Below are 22,397 nucleotides of genomic sequence, written 5' to 3'. Positions count from 1 at the left end.
CTGGATGTGAGGGGTCCAGAGTGATTTTCTTTGCCCTTTTGCTCACTCTGGAGAAGGTCTTGGAGAGTGGAGAGAGTTGTGCCAATGATTCGCTCAGCAGTCCGGACTACCCTCTGTAGTCTGAGGTCGGATCGGGTGGCTGAGCTGAACCAAACAGTCACTGAAGTGCAGAGGATGGATTCGATGATAGCAGTGTAGAACTGTTTCAGCAGATCCTGTGGCAGGTTGAACTTCCTCAGCTGGCGAAGGAAGTACAACCTCTGCTGAGCCTTTTTCACAATGTGAATGTCCCACTTCAGGTCCTGGGAGATTGTGGTTCCCAGGAATCTGAATGACTCCAACTGCTGTGACAATGCTGTCCATGATGGTGGACTTTACTGTACTACTATACTTTACTGGTATATACATTGTACTAGTAAATACATTACCTATAATACTTTACTGGTATATACATTGTACTAGTAAATACATTACCTATAATACTTTACTGGTATATACATTGTACTAGTAAATACATTACCTATAATACTTTACTGGTATATACATTGTACTAGTAAATACATTCCCTATAATACTTTACTGGTATACACATTATACTAGTAAATACATTACCTAGAATACTTTACTGGTATACACATTATACTAGTAAATACATTACCTAGAATACTTTACTGGTATACACACTGTACAATAAATACATTCCCTACTATACTTTACTGGTATACACATTGTACTAGTAAATACATTCCCTACTATACTTTACTGGTATACACATTATACTAGTAAATACATTACCTAGAATACTTTACTGGTATACACACTGTACAATAAATACATTCCCTACTATACTGTACTGGTATACACATTGTACTAGTAAATACAAGTCCCTAGGAAATCAACACTGGTGGAGTAAAACTGTTGTACATATTTTATTGGATATTTTTTTTCTTAAACATCAGGTCATAATATTGTGTACAGTAATAAATAAAAATAATTCAGACACTTGTCTTTTTCTAGAGTTTGTGACATTCCCTTCATGCTTTGGATGAAATGTCATGCAGCATGATTTTAATTCAAGCTGAAACACACTGTTACATGGTGTGGCTGATTTTCTTCATGCTGTGCTGAGTTTAATGAGGTGTATTGTATTGTGTGAGATTGTGCTGTATACAAATGCTTTCCTCTGTAAACTTGATCCTCTGTAATATAAATTGACATCAATTCCACCAGGCAGTAATTTGCATACAAGTGGCTCTGTGTTAACCACATGCCTGGTCATGTGATATAATCATACAGACTGATTTTCTATACAATTTAAAATTCAACATAAAGATATTTTAAAAAAATTAATCTCTCATTTCCATGTGTGTTAATCTGCATTTCCGACTAAAACCCTTCCTCCTGAGATACTGACCCCCGTCCTGTTTTTGAAACACAAATGTACTGCGTAGGTCACTGATATGATTTCAGGCAAGAAGTAAAAAATAGAAAACACAAGTCTGTGAGGAACATGCAGTCTAAACAATAAAAGGGTAAGACCTGTACCGTAGCTTGTCATTGGGTCCTGTGCGGAATAATTTTCTATAGCAGCAGCTCACACAGTGGTGCTGATATTTTTTTGTTATTATGGTAGGATATTAAAACCACCCCAACCTTGATTATTTTCCATGGCCCTTTATGTTTTATTCCTTATGGTACTATCTAGTAGGGCTACTCCCAGTCTCACAGCACCAGCAGGCCTGGAGGATGAGGATTGGGCGATATGACTAAATAAACAAATAACAATATGGCAGGACATTTCTACCACATAAGCTATGTATCTCATTATTTCTATCACAGGTTTCCTTCCTTCCAGAAAAAAAAACAGCCCTGTTGCAATTAACCATAAACCTATAAATGTGTAATTTGTTGATCCTTTAAAATGTAGTAGAGGAAAAAAATATCTGTAAATGGAAAATATTACAAGTGTAAAAATTTAAACAGCTTAAAACTATAAAATTTTTGGCTTGTAATTTAAAATAAAACAAATACATCTGGGTAGCTACGATGTCTCAGAAAAGTACAATGTGACAGAATTGATCACGATTTAAAACAATCCTATTTAAAACAATTGAAACATGAAGACAAACAGAACAAAACTGTGTCCTTGGAGCGCAGCCATTGTTATCTGAGCCTGTAGGTGTATGTGAGGTGAAAACAGAGGCAGTGACTTGAATGTCAATGCCAAAAACTCTGCTCATGATCACAGGGTTCACAAACAGCTCGAAGCTAAACCGAGGTAAGTAAATCACAAATCCTGGAATCACCTATCAAGTTCAAGAAAAGTCTTTAACGGTACATTACATTCACATTTCCCATTTTAAACGTACCCAGTACCGAGCCCTGAGGTTCGCACTTCGTTAATAAGCAACTGCAAGATAATCCCTTTCGTTTCTGAGCGTCTACATTTAAAAACTCTACTAAAGGTTATTGCCAGGTTAAAGAGGTAAAACTTTAGAATAAAGACAGCACATTAGTCATACAAGTCATTAATAATAATAAAAATTCAAGTCATAACGATTAGTGCATAGCATTAAGATCCTACCCGTAACTGAAATCATATTCAAAAGAGTCCCCGCAAATGTCTACATGTCTATGTCTATTTGTCTATGTCTATTTCAGAAAATAAGTAAACGTGTGTGCTATGTGCCAAATATTGTGCAAAACCAACCAGCTGCATCATCATCATCACCTTCATCATCATCCTCATGTGCTTTTACTCAGCAGATTTTCGTTCAGTGCTACGACAGTTCGTATGAACTCGCTCTCAGTCACGAAATCGGCAGCGATGATATTGAGCGAGTCAGCGCAGGATCCAGGTTTCTGCTCCCGGACCCAGGCAAGCAGCATCGGATACGTCGACATGACCATGTCCTTGAGTGACTCGGTGGGATGGGAGCAGATGTACTTCAGGTCCTCAGTGAGATTGATCCCCGTCACGAAGAAGCCTCCTGTAAAATTATACACATATATATTATATTTGAAATTTCTCGGGTGATTGATGAAGGCATTCTGATGAGCGTTACCTGGACGACCGTGTTGTTTCCTGCGTTCTAACTCCTCGATCAGCGCTTCGGCTTTACACTTGTTAGCCCACCAGTAGGGTACATGAGGCCACAGCTCTGTGTGGCAGTTCGCTAAATTGTGCTCGTACGAGACGATCACCTGCTGACCTGAACTCCACAAACTCCTCAGCGTGACCACATCCTGACGGAAAAAACTTACAGTTTATTTATAATGACATTCAGAACAAGCAGCGAGTCTCCAAGTACCTCCATCTTTTATTTTTATTATCATTAAACCATGTTATGCTTTTACAGGAAAATAACAGGAACAGGAACGTGACAGGAACGGGAAAGTGTAATGAAGCTTTTTATCCATTTACAGTTGCGTTTCATTTTGTGAAGCTAGTTCCTGTTCTCATATACATAAACACTCGTTCCCTCACTGCATTCTTTTTTCTCTTTGCATTAAATGTTACGATGTTAGCAATGACATTTACGTTTTAACCGCTGTACACGTCCCTGTGTACGAACCGTTGCTATAGAAATAATAACATATTAGGTTAAGCGCATTAACATAAACCTGCATTACTCTTAATCAACACCTTCTGACCAATCAGCAGCCAGAATTCAACAGAGCTGTTATATAATGTTTTGAATCATATATAATGTGATTCTGATCTATAGACTAATCCATATCATCAAAATCTGACATCTGAGGTTCAGATACCAAAAGCTCCGCCTCCTGCTCACGCTGACACCTGAGTCATATCAGCACAGTAATCAAGCACTGTTTCTCCTCGTGAAGCCTGGCATCTCCATCATGTGTGTCCCAATGATGCCATGCTCTTGGTGTGTTTAAATCTGTTGTTTGTTTAAATTTTTCTCGTGATTTCCATCACTTCCACATATGTGCTTGATGCTGCAATTTCAGCAACAACAGTAAAACATTTGCAGTATTTTTTGCACTAAAGCGATAAGCTCGAATGATTCCTCGTATATGTTAGATAGTCGTGGTGATGCTGGTCATACCGTTTTAGGACACAGCTTGGAGTTGAACACACTCTTTATGGTTGAGATGAGGAGTGTGTGGAGCTCCTGACTCAGGCCCAGGAAATGACTGAAGGACAGGATGACTATCTCCTTAGGATGCACATCCAACCAAGTCCTGATTTCCTTCAGGACGGTCTGTCAAACAGGAACAAACAACAAGTAGTAAATTATCACTGAAACTCAGAATGCATGCATAAATATTCACCCCCTTAGAACCTTTCCATCTAACTGCCAGCTCGCATTTTCTTGTCAGATATCTGTGTAGAAAATATGACTAAAATGTGAAAATATGAATAAAATTTTTTTTTGCCAAACAGCACTTCATTCATCTTCTACCGCTTATCTGAACTACCTCGGGTCACGGGGAGCCTGTGCCTATCTCAGGCGTCATCGGGCATCAAGGCAGGATACACCCTGGACGGAGTGCCAACCCATCACAGGGCACACACACACACTCTCATTCACTCACACAATCACACACTACGGACAATTTTCCAGAGATGCCAATCAACCTACCATGCATGTCTTTGGACCGGGGGAGGAAACCGGAGTACCCGGAGGAAACCCCCGAGGCACGGGGAGAACATGCAAACTCCACACACACAAGGCGGAGGTGGGAATCGAACTCCCAACCCTGGAGGTGTGAGGCGAACGTGCTAACCACTAAGCCACCGTGCCCTCCACAAACAGCACTTAAGCATGATTATTGATATTATTGAGTCTTGTCAATCCATTTTTGAAAAATTCCCATTTAATACAAAGATTGGTCTTATATCACGTGGCTTGCATAAGTTTTCACACCCCCGGATCTTTTCCGCAATTTTTTGTGTTTCACTGATATCACCTGGAACCGATGTTGACACTTAGGATGGGGATAAAAATCTAATGTTTTGTTATTTACAACTACAAAAGTTATAATGTGAGAATTAATGCTAAATTATGCTGCATTCAAGTCGACTCGTTAGAGGTAAATCGGAATCATCTAATATCCAAACTCGTCCTGTTCAAGTTACAAAAGATGGGGCAAAAACATGCCCTACCTCAGAGTATTACTGATCATGACTTTATGATGGATTTACTTTGAAAATATACATTAATGTGTGTATGTCGATTGATCTTAAGTAAAATACTGCTGTAAAACCTTGCCCTGTAGTGGCAGTGAGTTTAACTGCTGACAGTGTGAGCGGCCATGTTGACGTGACATCATTGGTTTTGCCTAGTTGGAGTTTGTAAATTTGTCGTGGTGTAAACAGTTACTATACTCCAAGTGGAGTACAGAGAAGCAAACAAACCACCCCTAAAGTGTACCTCTACAGTAATAGTGGTGTAGACTCCATGGTAGAAGTAGAGATCAGAGGAGTTGTCGTTGGGCCGACGCGCTATCCTGAGATCGCAGTACCTCACACCACAGTCCATCTGTTCCCGCACGGTGCACTCCTACAGTGAATAATGTAAAGCACGGCCATTAATAATGCACACGAGGGTGACACAGGACTGATCAGGGACGTCGAGAGGGAAACACATTACGCCGTCACTTCATAAATCAACAATGATCCTAGCTGAACCAGGCGGTAGCATGTTTACCGCTCAGACCGGCAGGTAAGCGGAAAACACGTTTCTTGGATGGAGGTCTTTCACTATTCTGGTGGTGTAGTGACATCTCTCACTCTCACTCACTCATTTTCTACCGCTTATCCGAACTTCTCGGGTCACGGGGAGCCTGTGCCTATCTCAGGCGTCATCGGGCATCAAGGCAGGATACACCCTGGACGGAGTGCCAACCCATCACAGGGCACACACACACACACTCTCATTCACTCACACAATCACACACTACGGAAAATTTTCCAGAGATGCCAATCAACCTACCATGCATGTCTTTGGACCGGGGGAGGAAACCGGAGTACCCGGAGGAAACCCCCGAGGCACGGGGAGAACATGCAAACTCCACACACACAAGGTGGAGGTGGGAATCGAACCCCCAACCCTGGAGGTGTGAGGCGAACGTGCTAACCGCAGTTACATCTAAGCTTTAATATCGTTTAAATAACACTGTATAGTCGAGTGCAAAAGTTTTCTTGAGAAATCAAAAAGAAATAAACTAAAAGATGGAGAATATGAATAAAAAAATGTAACAAACAGCACTTAAGCATGATTACTGATATTAGTGAGTCTTGTCAATCCATTTTTGGAAAATTCCCATTTAATACAAAGATTGGTTTAATTATTATTATTATTATTGGCCCGAATATTAAACCTGAAAGGATCTTAAAGCTGTAATTAAAGTGTTTGTCGACGGAGATGAAGAGACTATAAAGTTAGAGACAATACTCATCCTGATCATCGATATGTCTCGGTCTATCCTAATTATTTAAGAGCACAGTATTTGGCATGTCTTTGTAAAACAGATCGTATTTCTTTGTCGGTTTCTTTTCTATACCTGAATATCAGATACAGCTTTACTTTTCATTTCTTCGATTAGAAAATAAATAAACAAACAAACAAATAAATAAATAAAAGCACCTAAACAGCTCCTCAATGCTCTGATGATTTCTGCAGAGCAGCAGAAGGCAATTTCATCCCTGCTGGGTGGATTGATCTGGCCAAAGTCAGAGACTGAACACAAACATGCTCCCGTTTAATTGTTTTTTATTTTCAGGAGATTGAAGTCAACGTCAAGGTAAATGAAATCCGACAACAAAGATGTGCAGCTCGGAGCAAATTCGATGAAATGCTGTTAAAGCCTTTTTATTGCCGGTGTGTATTTTATAATAATGCTGATTTAAGGTTTAAAAAGAGAAAGCGAACTGCATGGAAAGCAGTTTGTTGTGTATGAAATCGGAGTGTTATCATTAAAGAGAGGAGATGGAAAGCGGTGCTGAGAGTCGTGCTTATAATACTGTACGAGATCCCAGTTAAACCCTTCTGATAATAGTCTCCATCAGACTGTGTGATAATGTGTTCTGTGTGATAATCCTGTAACCTTAAAGGATGAAGATCCTCTATCGATAGACCTTTGATTAAAAAAACATGACTGTAATCAATCACTGATCTGGAAAACAGCTTTTAAGAAAATCAGCTAAACACTAACAATTTTCAAAGTGACCTTGACGTAATGAGGATTTTTTTTCATGAACATATTTTCCGTATGTAGCAGGGAGATTTGTGGCTGTCCTGAGAGGTCGGTAGATATTACGAGTTCTTTGTGCCCCGATATTGTGCCACTGCTGTAATCATAAAGACTCTCCTGTGTCTCCTCGTGGCCTAATGGTTAGAGAGTCTGACTCCTGACCCTAAGGTTGTGGGTTCGAGTCTCTGGCTGGCCATGACTGAGGTGCCCTTGAGCAAGGCACCGAACCCCACAACTGCTGCATAAATGCCTGCCCACTGCTCCGGGTGTGTGTTCACGATGTGTGTGTGTGTTCACTGCTGTGTGTGTGTGCTCTTTGGATGGGTTAAATGCAGAGAACAAATTCTGAGTATGTGTCACCGTACTTAGCCGTATGTCACGTCACGTCACTTTCACTCCTAGGAAACTTGTAAAGTCGGTGGTTATGGCAGCACAAAAGACTTTGGGTTGTTGTTCAGAGGTTTGGGGTTTAAGCTGCCAGTGTTGAGCCCTTGAGCAAGGATCCTTAACCCTCACTGCTTCTTCTTCTTCTTCTAAGCCATTAGATTGGACAAATTGGAATGGAATGACAACTTAAAGGAAAAAAAAATAAATTTGTTGTGTTTCCAACACATTTCCAATGTATTGGGTCACTAAGAACACCTCTAATGCACCTTAGTGCCGATTCTACACGTCTCTAGGACCGTCATCGAGCGATGTGTTGCGATCCTCATTCAGTGAGTGAACGGGAAGGAGTAGAAACATTACATCAGACATTAAAGGTTAAAGGTGATCGGTCAGAAGAACCACAGGATTAGTAGCGTGAAGTTTTACAGCAGCATCTTCTCCACTGCCATCGTCAGCCGAGGGAAGATGGTGTTTATCGCTCCAGTACAGTTCCAGAGAAAGTGTAGAATTAACGCCACGGAGCTTTGGAGAACAAAATCATGACTAGAAATAGAACATTAGAATGAAGTTGCTAATGGAGATCAGATTAAGATGGAGATCAATAAAAGTTCAACCACATTTCTGTGGCATTATAAATGTTTTGTTGACCGAGAGCAAAGATAATCACACGGCCTCCACAGATAATATCTAACACAACATCGGGTGTAGAGGAAGCCGTGTAGAGAAAAAACAGAGGCGGCATGAGGAAGAAACCTGGTGAGGAACCAGATTTATTATGGAACTCCCTGATAGCTGGATTATAAATACAATTATTACCCTTACACAGCTGTACACAATAAGCAGTACTGGGTGTGTGTGTGTGTGTGTGAGTGTGTGTGTGTACAGGATGTTCAGCATAAGCAAATTGTGAGTGAGTGACCTGTAGCAGCACTTAGGCACAAATCTACAACATCCAGGTGAGAGTAAACACTGATAAACTATTTTTAGGGAAATCTTTACCTGTGTGACTGCCCACTTGTAAACGAACGGTCGTATGAGGGGCTTCATGTACTTGTCTAGCTTCTGGAGCATATCAGGCTGCTTGAGGTCAATGGGAGATCGGTTATTCATATCCAAACAGTACGTAATCGCATTATGACTTCCTGTGTGGAAAAAACAGCAGCAAAACAAACCAGAAGTGTATGGATGATATCAGAAATACATTCCAATCATCCTGTAGATTATATATCAATAGATAAAGCCTTTATGTGATTAGATGTAAGGTACACTATGGATTAACATCAGTCTTGTCTCTGACTACAAAGTAGTGCTGACGGTGCACGTAAACACAAACGCAACCCGACACCGCCTGTGCCACCACCCATTAGTGAACCATTAATCCTAGTTAAAACTCTATTGAGAAATACAATGGCAATGTACACAGTGAGAATGTTAGTCATTGTGATGCATAATTGGGTGTCGATTAAAATTAACATTCAAATGAAAAACATAGACATTTAGATACCTGGAATGGCCAAATTCCATAAAGGGATGTCCCAGAGTTCACCTGGCAGACTAGCCATCCAGACGTCCATGGGCAGGCCTCTGAGCGACACCGGGCTTCTGTGTGATGGAGCTTCACGTGACATGACGAACCTGTAAATTAAAGTGATTTAATAATGTGCTGGAATGATTCAAATCCCAAATGATTTAGTCTGGAAGAGCAGCGAGGACATACCTTCTGCCAAATGTCTATTCAAATAAAGATATTCAAATGGACATGGCAGGGCGGGAGAGAAACCCCAGAAACATTACTCCTGATTTAGAATCTGGAATAATCCCGGGATGAGAAATGAAACAGGAAAACAGGAAATACAGTTAAGTGACAGGAGCGGAGGTGATGGTGGGGGTGGAGGTGCTGCTGGGGTGGAGGTGGAGGTGCTGCTGGAGGTGGACCTGCTGGAGGTGCTGAAGGTGGAGGTGCTGGACGTAGAAGTGGAGGTGCTGCTGGAGGTGGACGTGCTGAAGGTGGAGGTGCTGGATGTAGAAGTGGAGGTGCTGCTGGAGGTGCTGCTGGAGGTGGACGTGCTGGACGTAGAAGTGGAGGTGCTGAAGGTGGAGGTGCTGCTTGATTTGGAGGTGGAGGTGGTGGAGGTGCTGGAGGTGGGTTGCGCCTTCCAGGTTCACTCAAACCTGCTTCATTTTGAGGATTATAAATACTCCTATGTGGAATGAAGTGTTCAGGTACAAGTGTTAGCCATGAGAAGTATCAAGTTCACAGGATTTCCGAGGCAAATAGTCCGGGTTTCGGAACGCGGTAGTCCGGAAGCTGCAGGCGCGCCGCCGTGAAAACTGACGTCCTGCCATCGCTTCCGTTTAACATCAATCATCTATAAGGATTATAATAAAGTCAAACACCTTCATCATCAAACACCGAGCTTCAATTAGGTTAGAGATATGAGCTGAAGGACGAAGACGCGTCGGTGTTTCTGAGCCGGCTGCTTGAATTAAGGCGGAGTTTCGCAGTGTGCGTGTGTGTGTGTGTGTGTGTGTGCGCGCGTGCGTGCCTGTGTGAGTGTGTGCGTGTGAGTGTGTGTGCGAGTGTGTGCGTGTGCGCTAAAATGCTGAGCTCAGACTGTAACACACTGCAGTAACTGCTAGACTTTTCCCCTCTCACCTGAACCACAACACTTCTGTTTCATCAAAAATCATTACAAACCATTAGACATGTCTAGTTCCTAATGGGTCCCTAATGGTCTGTAAGGGTAGTTTACTGGTTTGTATCTATTTTTAGTTTGATAGTAATCATGTACTTATGAAAGATTGGGTTTCTGTGGTGCGCTCTTAGAAATACATATTGTGTTTTACTGTAGAAGCTGTATGTGGGTTACCTTTAATTCAGCTTTAGAGTATATCTAATGGTCTATAAGGTCCAATTATGGTACGTTAAAGTTTCAGACTGAAGGTAGAAACAATATACCATGTTGGTAGCACCTCATTAAAGGTGAGGTCTCCGTTGTTTGAAAGCCAATGTTGACATTTGAAATCACCAAAACAAACACGCCCCTAACCCAAATGGGTCCCACCCCTGTATCGATAGCTCCGCCCCCACACATACATACGTAACCCAGGCAACTAATGGAAAGAAATGTGTCTTTATCATAGCTGAAGTGAAGAACAATACGATTGTAGATAAACAAACAAGCAAAAATGACACACAAGCATAATCATGTAAAGGACAAAGGCATATATTAGTTCTGTGTAACAAAACAAAACCAACGTTACTCACCTATCGAGAAGGAAAAAAGCGCCTCGGCGTCTTAAGTAAAGTTGGTCACATATTCACAGATTGGAGTTTCCCGAGTCAATAACTCCTGAGCTAAACACTGTTACTACACAAAACACGGTTGTAGCTGCGTCTCTACATTACTACGATAGAAAAGAGGTGTTATTTGTGTAGTAACAGCGTTTAGCTCAGGAGTTATTGAAGTAAAGCCGTGTGATTGGCTACTTCCAACCCTTCCAGCCAATAGCATGTCAAAAGTTGGAAAAGTTGGAATGGATGGATGGAATGGATTACTGTGGATTAATTCTGTTATTTTCTTATATTTAAACAGAGAACTTTACACATTACACATAAGATTCCATACCTGTATATCTTGAGTGACAGGTGTCTTGTCCAATGATCGGTAAGTTTCAATTTACAAACGATACACTACCGTTTCTGGGTTGTCTGACTTGTCCTTGTGTTTTCTGATTTGTTAATTTGTTTTTGAATTTGTTAATTTGTTTTGGGATTTGTTAATGTGTTTTGGGATTTGTTAATGTGTTTTGGGATTTGTTAATGTGTTTTGGGATTTGTTAATTTGTTTTTGAATTTGTTAATGTGTTTTGGGATTTGTTAATTTGTTTTGCACTTCCCGGCCACCGTAGTTAATAGTTGTGTTGTGAGTTAAACCCCTTTCCAGGTTGTCACCACTCCTTGACCCCACGGTCCCTGGATAATGTACCTTGTGTAGGAAAAACACTTCAGAAAATGAATAGATGGATGGATGGATAGTTGCCGTGAGTTAAGTACTTCATGACCACACCATTAGACTGCAGCAGCTCTATGTTTTTCTGAAGTGCTGTACAATGACTGCAGGCTTCTTTAGGAACCGGTCCACCTGCTAATTAATGCATTTATACAGCTAAGTGGCAGCAGCACAATGCATCTAATCACAGATCTAAGTTTAAAGAATTTTCCACACAACAGTCTCTAGCGTTTACAGAAAAACATGCAAGGAAAGCCTTGGTCATGATAGAGCTGAGAGTAAAACTACTCTGAGTAACTACTCTGTACAACTGAGCAGAAAAGCATATCAGAACACACTAAAGCTTGAGCTGATGGACTACAACAGCACATGTTGAACAGTTTAGGACTGGATTAAGATTTTGGCTGATTAGTACAACATCATACAGTAAATTCACGACACAACCGTTCAGTATTTTGGTGATCAGCATTAGCAACACTGGAATGGAACAAACAACACCAGGGTCCAGGTTGTTGTTTTTTTTTTAACCCCTCATTACACCTCCTACAGTATATAATGAAGCTGCTACTGTACATGAAGCTCAGCTCAGCACAACATTAATCTGAAATAACGCATACTTGTTTCTACAGTCGACAACTAGCGCTATCTCGTAACGCCAGGTTCCTGCTGCAGGACCACTAAAAAGATCCTTATCACCTTGCTCAGGCTGATCTAAGCATTCGAGTCAAAATGCCAGCTCGCTCTTACAAATAATCAATACACTAGAGGCAGCACCAATTTCACTGCTTCCACAGAGCTGGAATTAAACAAAGAAATCCACTACATGCAGATAAATTTAGCCAAGATATTAAACACACATCAGTCATCATAGACTCTTGGTCATGGTTTATCCAGTAGCTGGAAAAGCACCAAGTCCAACAAAAACAGCATGTTGAACAAATATCTAAAAGTTCATCCAGTTCATTAATCACCGGCTGTTGGTTTTGGAGTAAAGATGATGGTTGCACTTTTTCCCCCCATTTATGTTGTAGTTAAAAACTTTTCTCCTTCCACAAAACGAGTTAGTTCCTGTTCTCGTTTGATTTACAGCAGCCTCACCAGCCTCTGTACTCCTCTGTACAGACGTTTCACCTCAAAGCGCTGGAGACTCCTCCGTAAACATTTCCTTTCTGAAAATGCGTCCTCGGAACGTCGTACGCTAAGGTTAATATGTATGATAATACGAATATGAGCACGTTAATTATAATCAAACCTGAGATGGGTATTAATAAATCAGACCAATCAGAATCAAGAATTCAACACAAAGAGAATTGTGTGTGTGTGTGCGCGAGAGAGTGAGAGTGTTTGTGTGTGTGTGTGTGAGAGAGAGAGAGAGAGAGAGAGTGTGTGTGTGTGTGAGTGAGTGAGAGAGAGACAGAGAGAGAGTGAGTTGAGAGTTAACACTAGGGCAGTGGTGGCTGAACTGGTTAAGGCTCTGGGTTGCTGATCGGAGAATCAAGGTTCAAGGCCCAGCACAGAAAAGCTGCCACTGCTGGGCCCTTGAGCAAGGCCCTCAACCCTCCCTGCTCCAGGGCCACTGTATCATAGCTGCCCCTGCACTCTGACCCCAAGAATTCCACTGTGCTGTAATATATATATATGTGGCAATAATAAAGGCTTCTATGCCACTGTTCTGTGTGTGTGTGTGTGTGTGTGTGTGTGTGTGTGTGTGTGTGTGTGTTCAAACATCAGGCTGTAGTAAAAGTTGTAAAGGCAGATTTAAATTTAACATATCAGACTCAATCTAAACAAAAAATAAACAAAATAAGAACGAACCAGTTTGCATTTCAGTTTATTGCAAGAGGTTTTGTCTTAAAAAAAAGGTCCATTTCAATATATAGCATCAGGTAAGAAATAATAAAAAAGGACAATATTGGTATCCAAAAGTGAAGTTCATGCAACCTGTTACAGTGTTATCTATTGCCTGTAGTAGCGCACAGTACACAATGCTGCTTGGGGTTTTTCCTGGAAGAACTAAAGGACCATCATTAAAAGACCTCAATACAAGCCACAGAAAAGTAACACTGAGGATCAGGTCACGTCACACAGAGCTGCACGAATCGGGCCGTGAAGACGTTCAGAAAAAAAAAAAAAATCACGTACGATTTAATTCTTTTTTCAAAAAATGATTTTGATTTATTCAGAGTGATTTGTGCAAGTGTGTGATTGTTATGATTGTGTGTACACAACACTTCCTTTGGTAGGATTACTGGTCTAGTACACACACACACACACAACAGACAGGACATGTTAGTCTCCTCCACCTTAATATGCAAACGTATTAAAAGCAATGTGCTTTGCAGCATTTCAGGGTTTGGCTGTTTAACGGTACGTGTCCACTCACAACTTCCTGTGTGTGTGGAGTGATGTGCAGTGCATGATGGGAACACGGCAAAAGCAGCACTAAAAAGGAAGTCGTCCGAATCAAAGTTATAGAAATGCCCAGCAGTGGCCAGATGTGTAGTGATTTGTGGTTATTTTTAGTGAATCAGTGAATCATATGGTTCAGATCATAGATGTGTCGACTCCTTTGATTTGCAAATGACTCGCCACGTGTTTAAAGCGGACATCCGGGATATTTAACGCATTTTATGAAATAAATCATGGCATAAGATGTATAGATTGAGGGATGGGAATTAAATCTCTTTTTAGTGAGTCAGTAATCATATAAATCAACTCACTAAAAGAGTCGTCCTATAACATACATCGTTTGACACTGATTTTTGATTGAAATTTCAAAGACTTATTAAAATAGTCAGTGAATCATTTGGCTGAGCTCATTAATCAGAGTCTACTCTTTTGGCTAAAAAAAAATATTGCCTAGGTCAACAAAAAAAAGGAAAGAACTGTCTCAGGGATAAGATAAAAGAACCGACTCCGAGTCGACTCCTTAACGAACGATACATCAGCGTTAAAAGAAACGTGAGAAATCTGCGAGTGCAGAATTATTTTCAGCCTTCATATGAACAACACTGATTCTAGTAGTTTCCCGAACGCGTCTGAAGACGGTCGAGCGAGCGGAACGCCGAACACGCCGCTCTCTGACAGCTCACGATGGAAAGCATAAATGTAATAAAGTAAAAAAAAAAAATCTAAAATCATGTCTCTGACTGCACCTTCGTGGCCTCAGTGTCATAGTATTATAGTGATACAGTGTTTTAACTTCTATGGCAGAATCTCTTCTTACTGTAAGACACGGGATACAAAGATTGCGGAGTAAAAAATATAGCATTGTAAAAAATTAAATAGACTCTCATCCGATACACGTACGTGTCCAGAAGCTACTCACAAGACATTGGAAGAAGGTTGGGAACAGCGGATCAGCCAAGCATGCCAACACGAACATGAACAGCAGGCAGGGAGACACAAATCCATGTTCTCAGACTCGGACAGTCTTATGCTTTTATTTATTTGCATAACCATAAGAATGTTTGAAGGATTTGTAAATCAACATCGCTCCTGACACACAAGCTAATATATACACAACCTACAAAACCTTTTTTTTAGCCAGTATATACAGAAACACTGCTACACCGCCTGAGACTCAGACAGCGTGGTCTCTCACCAGTGTAGTTTATAAGGCAGCTCAAATACAATAAAAAGACCACTTTCTAAAATCTGCTGCGCCGCTTTTTCCAGGCTGTCGGCCGGCGTGACTGGAGATCGTCCCCCCTGTGGGACGCGACAGTGCTTTACCTCAGCAGACCTACATCAGTTGGCAGGAGAATTTTTTGTGCATGCGCCGGCTCGTCACCTTTGCACCGAAGTCCTGGAACCTACAGCAACGTTTCCTCGAGCTCCTCCACGCCCATAACCAGCAGCCGGACTCCTCTCGCTCAGCCCTCTCCCCACTCGTTCTCTCTCTCTCTGTCGCCTGCCTTTGGCTTCAGGTTCTGAGTCGCTGAGCTCGAGGTCGGGGCAGTACCCATCGCTTTCTTGGTACCCTCTGACGCTCTTTGGTGCTCGCTCGGTGCTCGGGGCTTTTCCACAGTTTGTCCGCTCTTTGTTTTTCTGGTGGTTCTTGTTCGCGCTCCAGAGATCCGCAGTAGTTCGTACCAGGCTGACGGTGGCTTCTTTCAGGGTTCTGCTGAAGTGCTCCATGGTGGATTTATGTAACGCGCCGGGCTGACCTTTCCCAGAATGCTTGTCACACGATCCCGGTTCAGGTGGAGTCGTGAGGCACGAGACATTTCTCTGAACTGTGGGCTTCTCCATGATGCCTTTGGGTTTGAGCGAATGCTGGTGCGGTCGGTCCTGCTCGGGCTTGGTCGCGTGGGCGTGCAGGGCGGCGTGCAGTGCCAGAGGCTTCCCTGTCGGCTTGGTGATGGGGACGATGCCGTTGGTTCTCTCGTCCCTGGGTGCTCGGCTGTGCTGGAGCGGAGGTTTGCCCTGCCCCATCCCGGCCCCACTCACGTCATACACGTTGCTGCTGTTATCCGGACACAGCGGCCCGTTTCCCGACTTGGTGCTGGTTTTGCTTTTGATTTTCAGTTTGATGGTTATCCTGGGAGGAGACGGGAAGATCAGGTTCTCCATGTTGGACGACACTGGTAGCTCTGCACACAGTAAAAACAAACAGTGAGGAAATTGGACATCAGTAATCATCTACATTTTATTGTTTCAGGCTGGTTTTGGTGAGTGTCTGTGTACTGAAGAGGAGGTGCAAAACAAACGCTAAGTTCTAAACACTTAAAGGTGGGGTCTCCCTTGTTTGAGAAATGTTCCAGAAAACTGCGTTGGGCCGCCAAACAAAACAAAACAAACGTGTAGCCAATGAGCAGAAAGGGGCGTGTCTTGTCAATATGGGCGGAGAGAGTGTTCAGTGCGCATGTGTGACATTAGCAGAAAGCGGTTTTAACATTGACATGGAGGATAAAAACAAAGAAAGAAAGAGAAGAAAGACTTACGATAAGGTAAGAAGTAGGACGTGTTAATATAGGATCAGCTTTCCAGCGCTGGAGAGAACTGAAGGAGCAGGAAGTTGGTCACATATTCACAGATTGGAGTTTCCTGAGTCAATAACTCCTGAGCTAAACGCTGTTACTACACAAATAACACCTCTTTTCTATCGTAGTAATGTAGAGACGCAGCTACAACCGTGTTTTGTGTAGTAACAGTGTTTAGCTCAGGAGTTATTGACTCGGGAAACTCCAATCTGTGAATATGTGACCAACTTTACTTAAGACGCCGAGGCGCTTTTTTCCTTCTCGATAGGTGAGTAACGTTGGTTTTGTTTTGTTACACAGAACTAATATATGTCTTTGTCCTTTACATGATTATGCTTGTGTGTCATTTTTGCTTGTTTGTTTATCTACAATCGTATTGTTCTTCACTTCAGCTATGATAAAGACACATTTCTGTTCATTAGTTGCCTGGGTTATGTATGTATGTGTGGGCGGAGCTATCGATACAGGGGTGGGACCCATTTGGGTTAGGGGCGTGTTTGTTTTGGTGATTTCAAATGTCAACATTGGCTTTGAAAACGACGCAGACCCCACCTTTAAGAGACGCTGCAGTAATTACTCCACCTCGCTGTGTAAGACTAATCGTGTCTGAATTTCAGAATGCACAATCTGCCTCATCACTGCTCAGGAACTGCGCAATGCTGCTCGAGATGAGCAAGACTCGCTACTTGTGGGTCGGAGAACCTTATTTTCTTCTACTGTGTGCTTGTTTTAAAACATTACTTTTGTGTTTATTACCTGCAGCTTGTTCTTGATTCATGAGTTTGACGTGAAGGTTGAAGATCTGCTCCTGGACTTTACTCTGAGACAGTTTCAGCTTCTCTCTCCGACTCACCATGTAGCACAGATTTCTCACCTGTGGAAATAAAAAGTGCAACAAAAATGAAAACTTGCGCTCAGACGTTTGAAGGCAATAAAGACTGCAGCTGTCGTGACACGAACCCTCTCCAGGTCTTGGCGGAGGTGCATGAACATGCGCATGCGTGTGTGTATGCTGTCCTCCTGCGGCTGCCTCAGCAGGTTCTCCTCCTCCTCTTTAGGTGGCAAAAGGGCTTTATTAAAACTGCTCTTTCTTTTTAGCTTCCAGTACTGGTAGATGAAGTCGAGCAGGTGGAGAGGCAGCCCCAGCTCCTGCGCCACCTCGTCCGGCTGCACCAGCTTGTAGAACTCCTCCTCCAGCTCTTGGAGCTTCTGCGCCCTGAGCCCCACCTTCTCTGTCTCTGTCGGGGGTTTGTGTCGGGCCGGGCTCAGACCGGGCTCGGACGCTTTGGGCTTGCTGTGCTTCAGGCAATAAGATTTAAACTTCACCTCATCACCTTCGTCAAGGATGGTCTTCATCTCCAGGTTATGCTCGAAGGCACATGTGACGTGGAAAGGGATGGTGCAATTCTTCACTGAACACTGAAGAAGGGAGAAAAGAGAATTAGCATACAGTCGTAACATTACAGAAGAAGCATCAGATGTCTGGGTTCTCCTTACGTCTTACCTGGATGCAGGCTCCGGTTTTGATCTTGCAGAGGCTGCATATAAGAGACCAGCGACTGGGTGGAATGTGAGACAGTTTAGTGATGGGCTCCATCCTCTCTGGACATGCGATGCTCACCTACACACACACACACACACACACACACACACACACACACACACACACACACACACACACACACACACACACACACACACACACACACACACACACACAAACACACACTTTTCAACTAAAATCTTTTGGATACCTCAGAAGCACCGAATCTGAATGGGTTTATATCCAGAATTTAAACAAATAGGCCTCAATTTGTTTACTCAATTCAGACAAAGTACGAGTTTATTTTCCAACCCAGTAAACATCGGTAATACAGACTTTGCTCTTTATATGCCGGATACATGTAGGTGTAAAGTATGTGACATTGTACCTCAGGTATCCAGAGAGCACAACTGACGTGAGCCCACTTCGTTCCCGCTCGTGTGGCCTTCATCGCTCCTCCTTTGTTGGGACACAGTATACACTGCGGGTTGATGCCGAGGACACAGGTCCTGCACAGCCAGTTTCCGTCTGGAACTTTCACTATGCCGTAACAAGCCTGGAAACGTGGGATTAAACAATATACACACAGATATTAGGTAGAAGCCAAAAACAGCTTAGTCTCATAGAGGTCTGGTTATATCAGAGGCAGACGCTGGGCACGCTCGGAGGCAGACGCCGGGCACGCTCGGAGGCAGACGCCGGGCACGCTCGGAGGCAGACGCCGGGCACGCTCGGAGGCAGACGCCGGGCACGCTCGGAGGCAGACGCCGGGCACGCTCGGAGGCAGACGCCGGGCACGCTCGGAGGCAGACGCTGGGCACGCTCGGAGGCAGACGCTGGGCACGCTCGGAGGCAGACGCTAGAGGCGCTAGACACGCTCGGAGGCAGGCGCTAGACACGCTCGGAGGCAGACGCTAGACACGCTCGGAGGCAGACGCTAGACACGCTCGGAGGCAGACGCTAGACACACTCGGAGGCAGACGCTAGACACACTCGGAGGCAGACGCTAGACACACTCGGAGGCAGACGCTAGACACACTCGGAGGCAGACGCTAGACACACTCGGAGGCAGACGCTAGACACACTCGGAGGCAGACGCTAGACACACTCGGAGGCAGACGCTAGACACACTCGGAGGCAGACGCTAGACACACTCGGAGGCAGACGCTAGACACACTCGGAGGCAGACGCTAGACACACTCGGAGGCAGACGCTAGACACACTCGGAGGCAGACGCTAGACACACTCGGAGGCAGACGCTAGACACACTCGGAGGCAGACGCTAGACACACTCGGAGGCAGACGCTAGACACACTCGAAGGCAGACGCTAGACACACTCGGAGGCAGACGCTAGACACACTCGGAGGCAGACGCTAGACACACTCGGAGGCAGACGCTAGACACACTCGGAGGCAGACGCTAGACACACTCGGAGGCAGACGCTAGACACACTCGGAGGCAGACGCTAGACACACTCGGAGGCAGACGCTAGACACACTCGGAGGCAGACGCTAGACACACTCGGAGGCAGACGCTAGACACACTCGGAGGCAGACGCTAGACACACTCGGAGGCAGACGCTAGACACACTCGGAGGCAGACGCTAGACACACTCGGAGGCAGACGCTAGACACACTCGGAGGCAGACGCTAGACACACTCGGAGGCAGACGCTAGACACACTCGGAGGCAGACGCTAGACACACTCGGAGGCAGACGCTAGACACACTCGGAGGCAGACGCTAGACACACTCGGAGGCAGACGCTAGACACACTCGGAGGCAGACGCTAGACACACTCGGAGGCAGACGCTAGACACACTCGGAGGCAGACGCTAGACAGACTCTCACCTGATGAACACAAATATTGCACTTGTCACAGAAGACCATGTCGTTTCCTTCCTCGCTGTCGGGTGATCGACACACATCACAGATGACGTCCTCATCGTACTCGATGCCCAGCCCTTCCTCTGTCTCAATAGCGTGGTTCATGTTGTCGTGGCACTTTCTTTCAAGAGCCTCGATTGTTCTCTCCATGGTCAACTCGTCCACCGTCCCTTCTCCTGACAAGCAGCGGATTCATTAAGAGTAATTTTAGCAACGTATCTACAATGCTAATAATATATTTAAATCCTCGTTATGAGGGAGAGGACTGACCCATGTGCAGCAGCTCCATGTTGAGGTGTTGTAGCCAGTACAGGTCTGTGTCATCCAGGTCGTACCTGCACATGGCTTCAGCCAGCTCCTTAATGTTGACGTAGCCCATCTCTGTGCAGTCCTGACTCCAGCACTGGATGTTTTTCCTCGGCCTGGAGAACAGAATCTCCTTTGGCCTCTCTGCCATGATCCTGCGACACACACACACACACACACACACACACAGAAACAACAGAACATTAACAGAAATAAACACAATTAGATAATGCAATAAAATTCTGGGGCAGTGTTAAAAGTAACAAAGAAAGTGACGGACAGTGAGAAAGCAACAGTGTCCGAAAACAGACATGGACAGACCCCTGACTCGAGAGAGCAAGAGAGAAACTAACCTGACAGATGAGAGACAGAGGAACAGAAAGACAGACAAAAAAGAAACAGACAGAGAGACTGACAGACAGACACTGACCTGATAAAACAAGAAAAATAAAAGAGTGCGTGTGAGAGAGATAGAGAGAGACACGCTGACCCGACACACAGAGAGAGAGAGAGAGACACACTGACCCGACACACAGAGAGAGAGAGAGAGAGAGAGAGAGAGAGAGAGAGAGAGAGAGAGAGACACGCTGACCCGACACACAGAGAGAGACACACTGACCCGACACACAGAGAGAGAGAGAGAGAGAGAGAGAGAGAGAGAGACACGCTGACCCGACACACAGAGAGAGAGAGAGAGAGAGAGAGAGAGAGACACACTGACCCGACACACACAGAGAGAGAGAGAGAGAGAGAGAGAGAGAGAGAGAGAGAGACACGCTGACCCGACACACACAGAGAGAGAGAGACACGCTGACCCGACACACACAGAGAGAGAGAGAGAGACACGCTGACCCGACACACAGAGAGAGAGAGAGAGACACGCTGACCCGACACACACACAGAGAGAGAGAGAGAGAGACACGCTGACCCGACACACACACACAGAGAGAGAGACACGCTGACCCGACACACACACAGAGAGAGAGAGACACGCTGACCCGACACACACAGAGAGAGAGAGACACGCTGACCCGACACACACACAGAGAGAGAGAGAGACACGCTGACCCGACACACACACAGAGAGAGAGAGAGACACGCTAACCCGACACACACACAGAGAGAGAGAGAGACACGCTGACCCGACACACACACAGAGAGAGAGAGAGAGACACGCTGACCCGACACACACACAGAGAGAGAGAGAGAGAGACACGCTGACCCGACACACACAGAGAGAGAGAGACACGCTGACCCGACACACACAGAGAGAGAGACACGCTGACCCGACACACACAGAGAGAGAGAGAGACACGCTGACCCGACACACACAGAGAGAGAGAGACACGCTGACCCGACACACAGAGAGAGAGAGAGACACGCTGACCCGACACACACAGAGAGAGAGAGAGACACGCTGACCCGACACACACACAGAGAGAGAGACACGCTGACCTGACACACACAGAGAGAGAGAGAGACACGCTGACCCGACACACACACAGAGAGAGAGACACGCTGACCCGACACACACAGAGAGAGAGACACGCTGACCCGACACACACACAGAGAGAGAGACACGCTGACCTGACACACAGAGAGAGAGAGAGAGAGAGAGAGAGAGAGAGAGAGAGACACACTGACCCGACACACACAGAGAGAGAGAGAGAGAGAGAGAGAGAGACACACGCTGACCCGACACACACAGAGAGAGAGAGACACGCTGACCCGACACACCGACCTGGCACAGAGAGAGAGAGACACCGACCTGACAGAGAGAGAGACACCGACCTGACAGAGAGAGAGACACCGACCTGACAGAGAGAGAGACACCGACCTGACAGAGAGAGAGACACCGAACTGACAGAGAGAGAGACACCGACCTGACAGAGAGAGAGACACCGACCTGACAGAGAGAGAGACACCGACCTGACAGAGAGAGAGACACCGACCTGACAGAGAGAGAGACACCGACCTGACAGAGAGAGAGACACCGACCTGACAGAGAGAGAGACACCGACCTGACAGAGAGAGAGACACCGACCTGACAGAG

At 44.6% G+C, this 22,397-nt stretch overlaps 2 protein-coding genes across 2 annotated transcripts in view; both read right to left on the bottom strand.

Annotated features, from left to right (window-relative positions):
• Positions 1-915: 915 nt before the first annotated feature.
• Positions 916-10,122, bottom strand: plcxd1 (phosphatidylinositol-specific phospholipase C, X domain containing 1). Its single transcript, XM_060867388.1, has 7 exons — positions 9,329-10,122; positions 9,116-9,246; positions 8,611-8,753; positions 5,403-5,531; positions 4,074-4,229; positions 3,066-3,246; positions 916-2,990 (listed from the first exon to the last, which is right to left on the bottom strand). Exons 2-7 carry the CDS (start codon positions 9,237-9,239, stop codon positions 2,746-2,748), a joined length of 978 nt encoding a protein of 325 aa, XP_060723371.1. The 5' UTR covers positions 9,240-9,246; positions 9,329-10,122; the 3' UTR covers positions 916-2,745.
• A 4,931-nt stretch (positions 10,123-15,053) lies between these two features.
• jade3 (jade family PHD finger 3) overlaps positions 15,054-22,397 on the bottom strand; it is a 13,095-nt gene continuing 5,751 nt past the window's right edge. The window contains exons 6-12 of the mRNA XM_060867386.1: positions 20,309-20,499; positions 20,003-20,214; positions 18,541-18,708; positions 18,114-18,230; positions 17,570-18,028; positions 17,366-17,483; positions 15,054-16,219 (exon numbers count right to left, since the gene is read on the bottom strand). Coding sequence (XP_060723369.1) covers positions 15,414-16,219; positions 17,366-17,483; positions 17,570-18,028; positions 18,114-18,230; positions 18,541-18,708; positions 20,003-20,214; positions 20,309-20,499 — 2,071 coding nt within the window. The 3' untranslated portion in view covers positions 15,054-15,413. The remainder of the gene's footprint in view (positions 16,220-17,365; positions 17,484-17,569; positions 18,029-18,113; positions 18,231-18,540; positions 18,709-20,002; positions 20,215-20,308; positions 20,500-22,397) is intronic.

This window comes from Tachysurus vachellii, chromosome 4 (assembly GCF_030014155.1).
Source record: "Tachysurus vachellii isolate PV-2020 chromosome 4, HZAU_Pvac_v1, whole genome shotgun sequence".
NCBI lineage: Eukaryota > Metazoa > Chordata > Actinopteri > Siluriformes > Bagridae > Tachysurus > Tachysurus vachellii.
This window is presented reverse-complemented; position numbering and strand designations above follow the sequence as displayed.

What these genes read in the sequence shown, in the direction of transcription:
- plcxd1 (XM_060867388.1), bottom strand. Translation starts at nt 9,239, where the DNA reads ATGTCACGTGAAGCTCCATCACACAGAAGCCCGGTGTCGCTCAGAGGC. An exon ending in ACAAGTGGGCAGTCACACAG is followed by an intron (nt 5,532 to 8,610) that starts GTAAAGATTTCC and finishes TATTCACTGTAG; the next exon opens with GAGTGCACCGTGCGGGAACA. An exon ending in GAAACAACACGGTCGTCCAG is followed by an intron (nt 2,991 to 3,065) that starts GTAACGCTCATC and finishes ATAATTTTACAG; the next exon opens with GAGGCTTCTTCGTGACGGGG.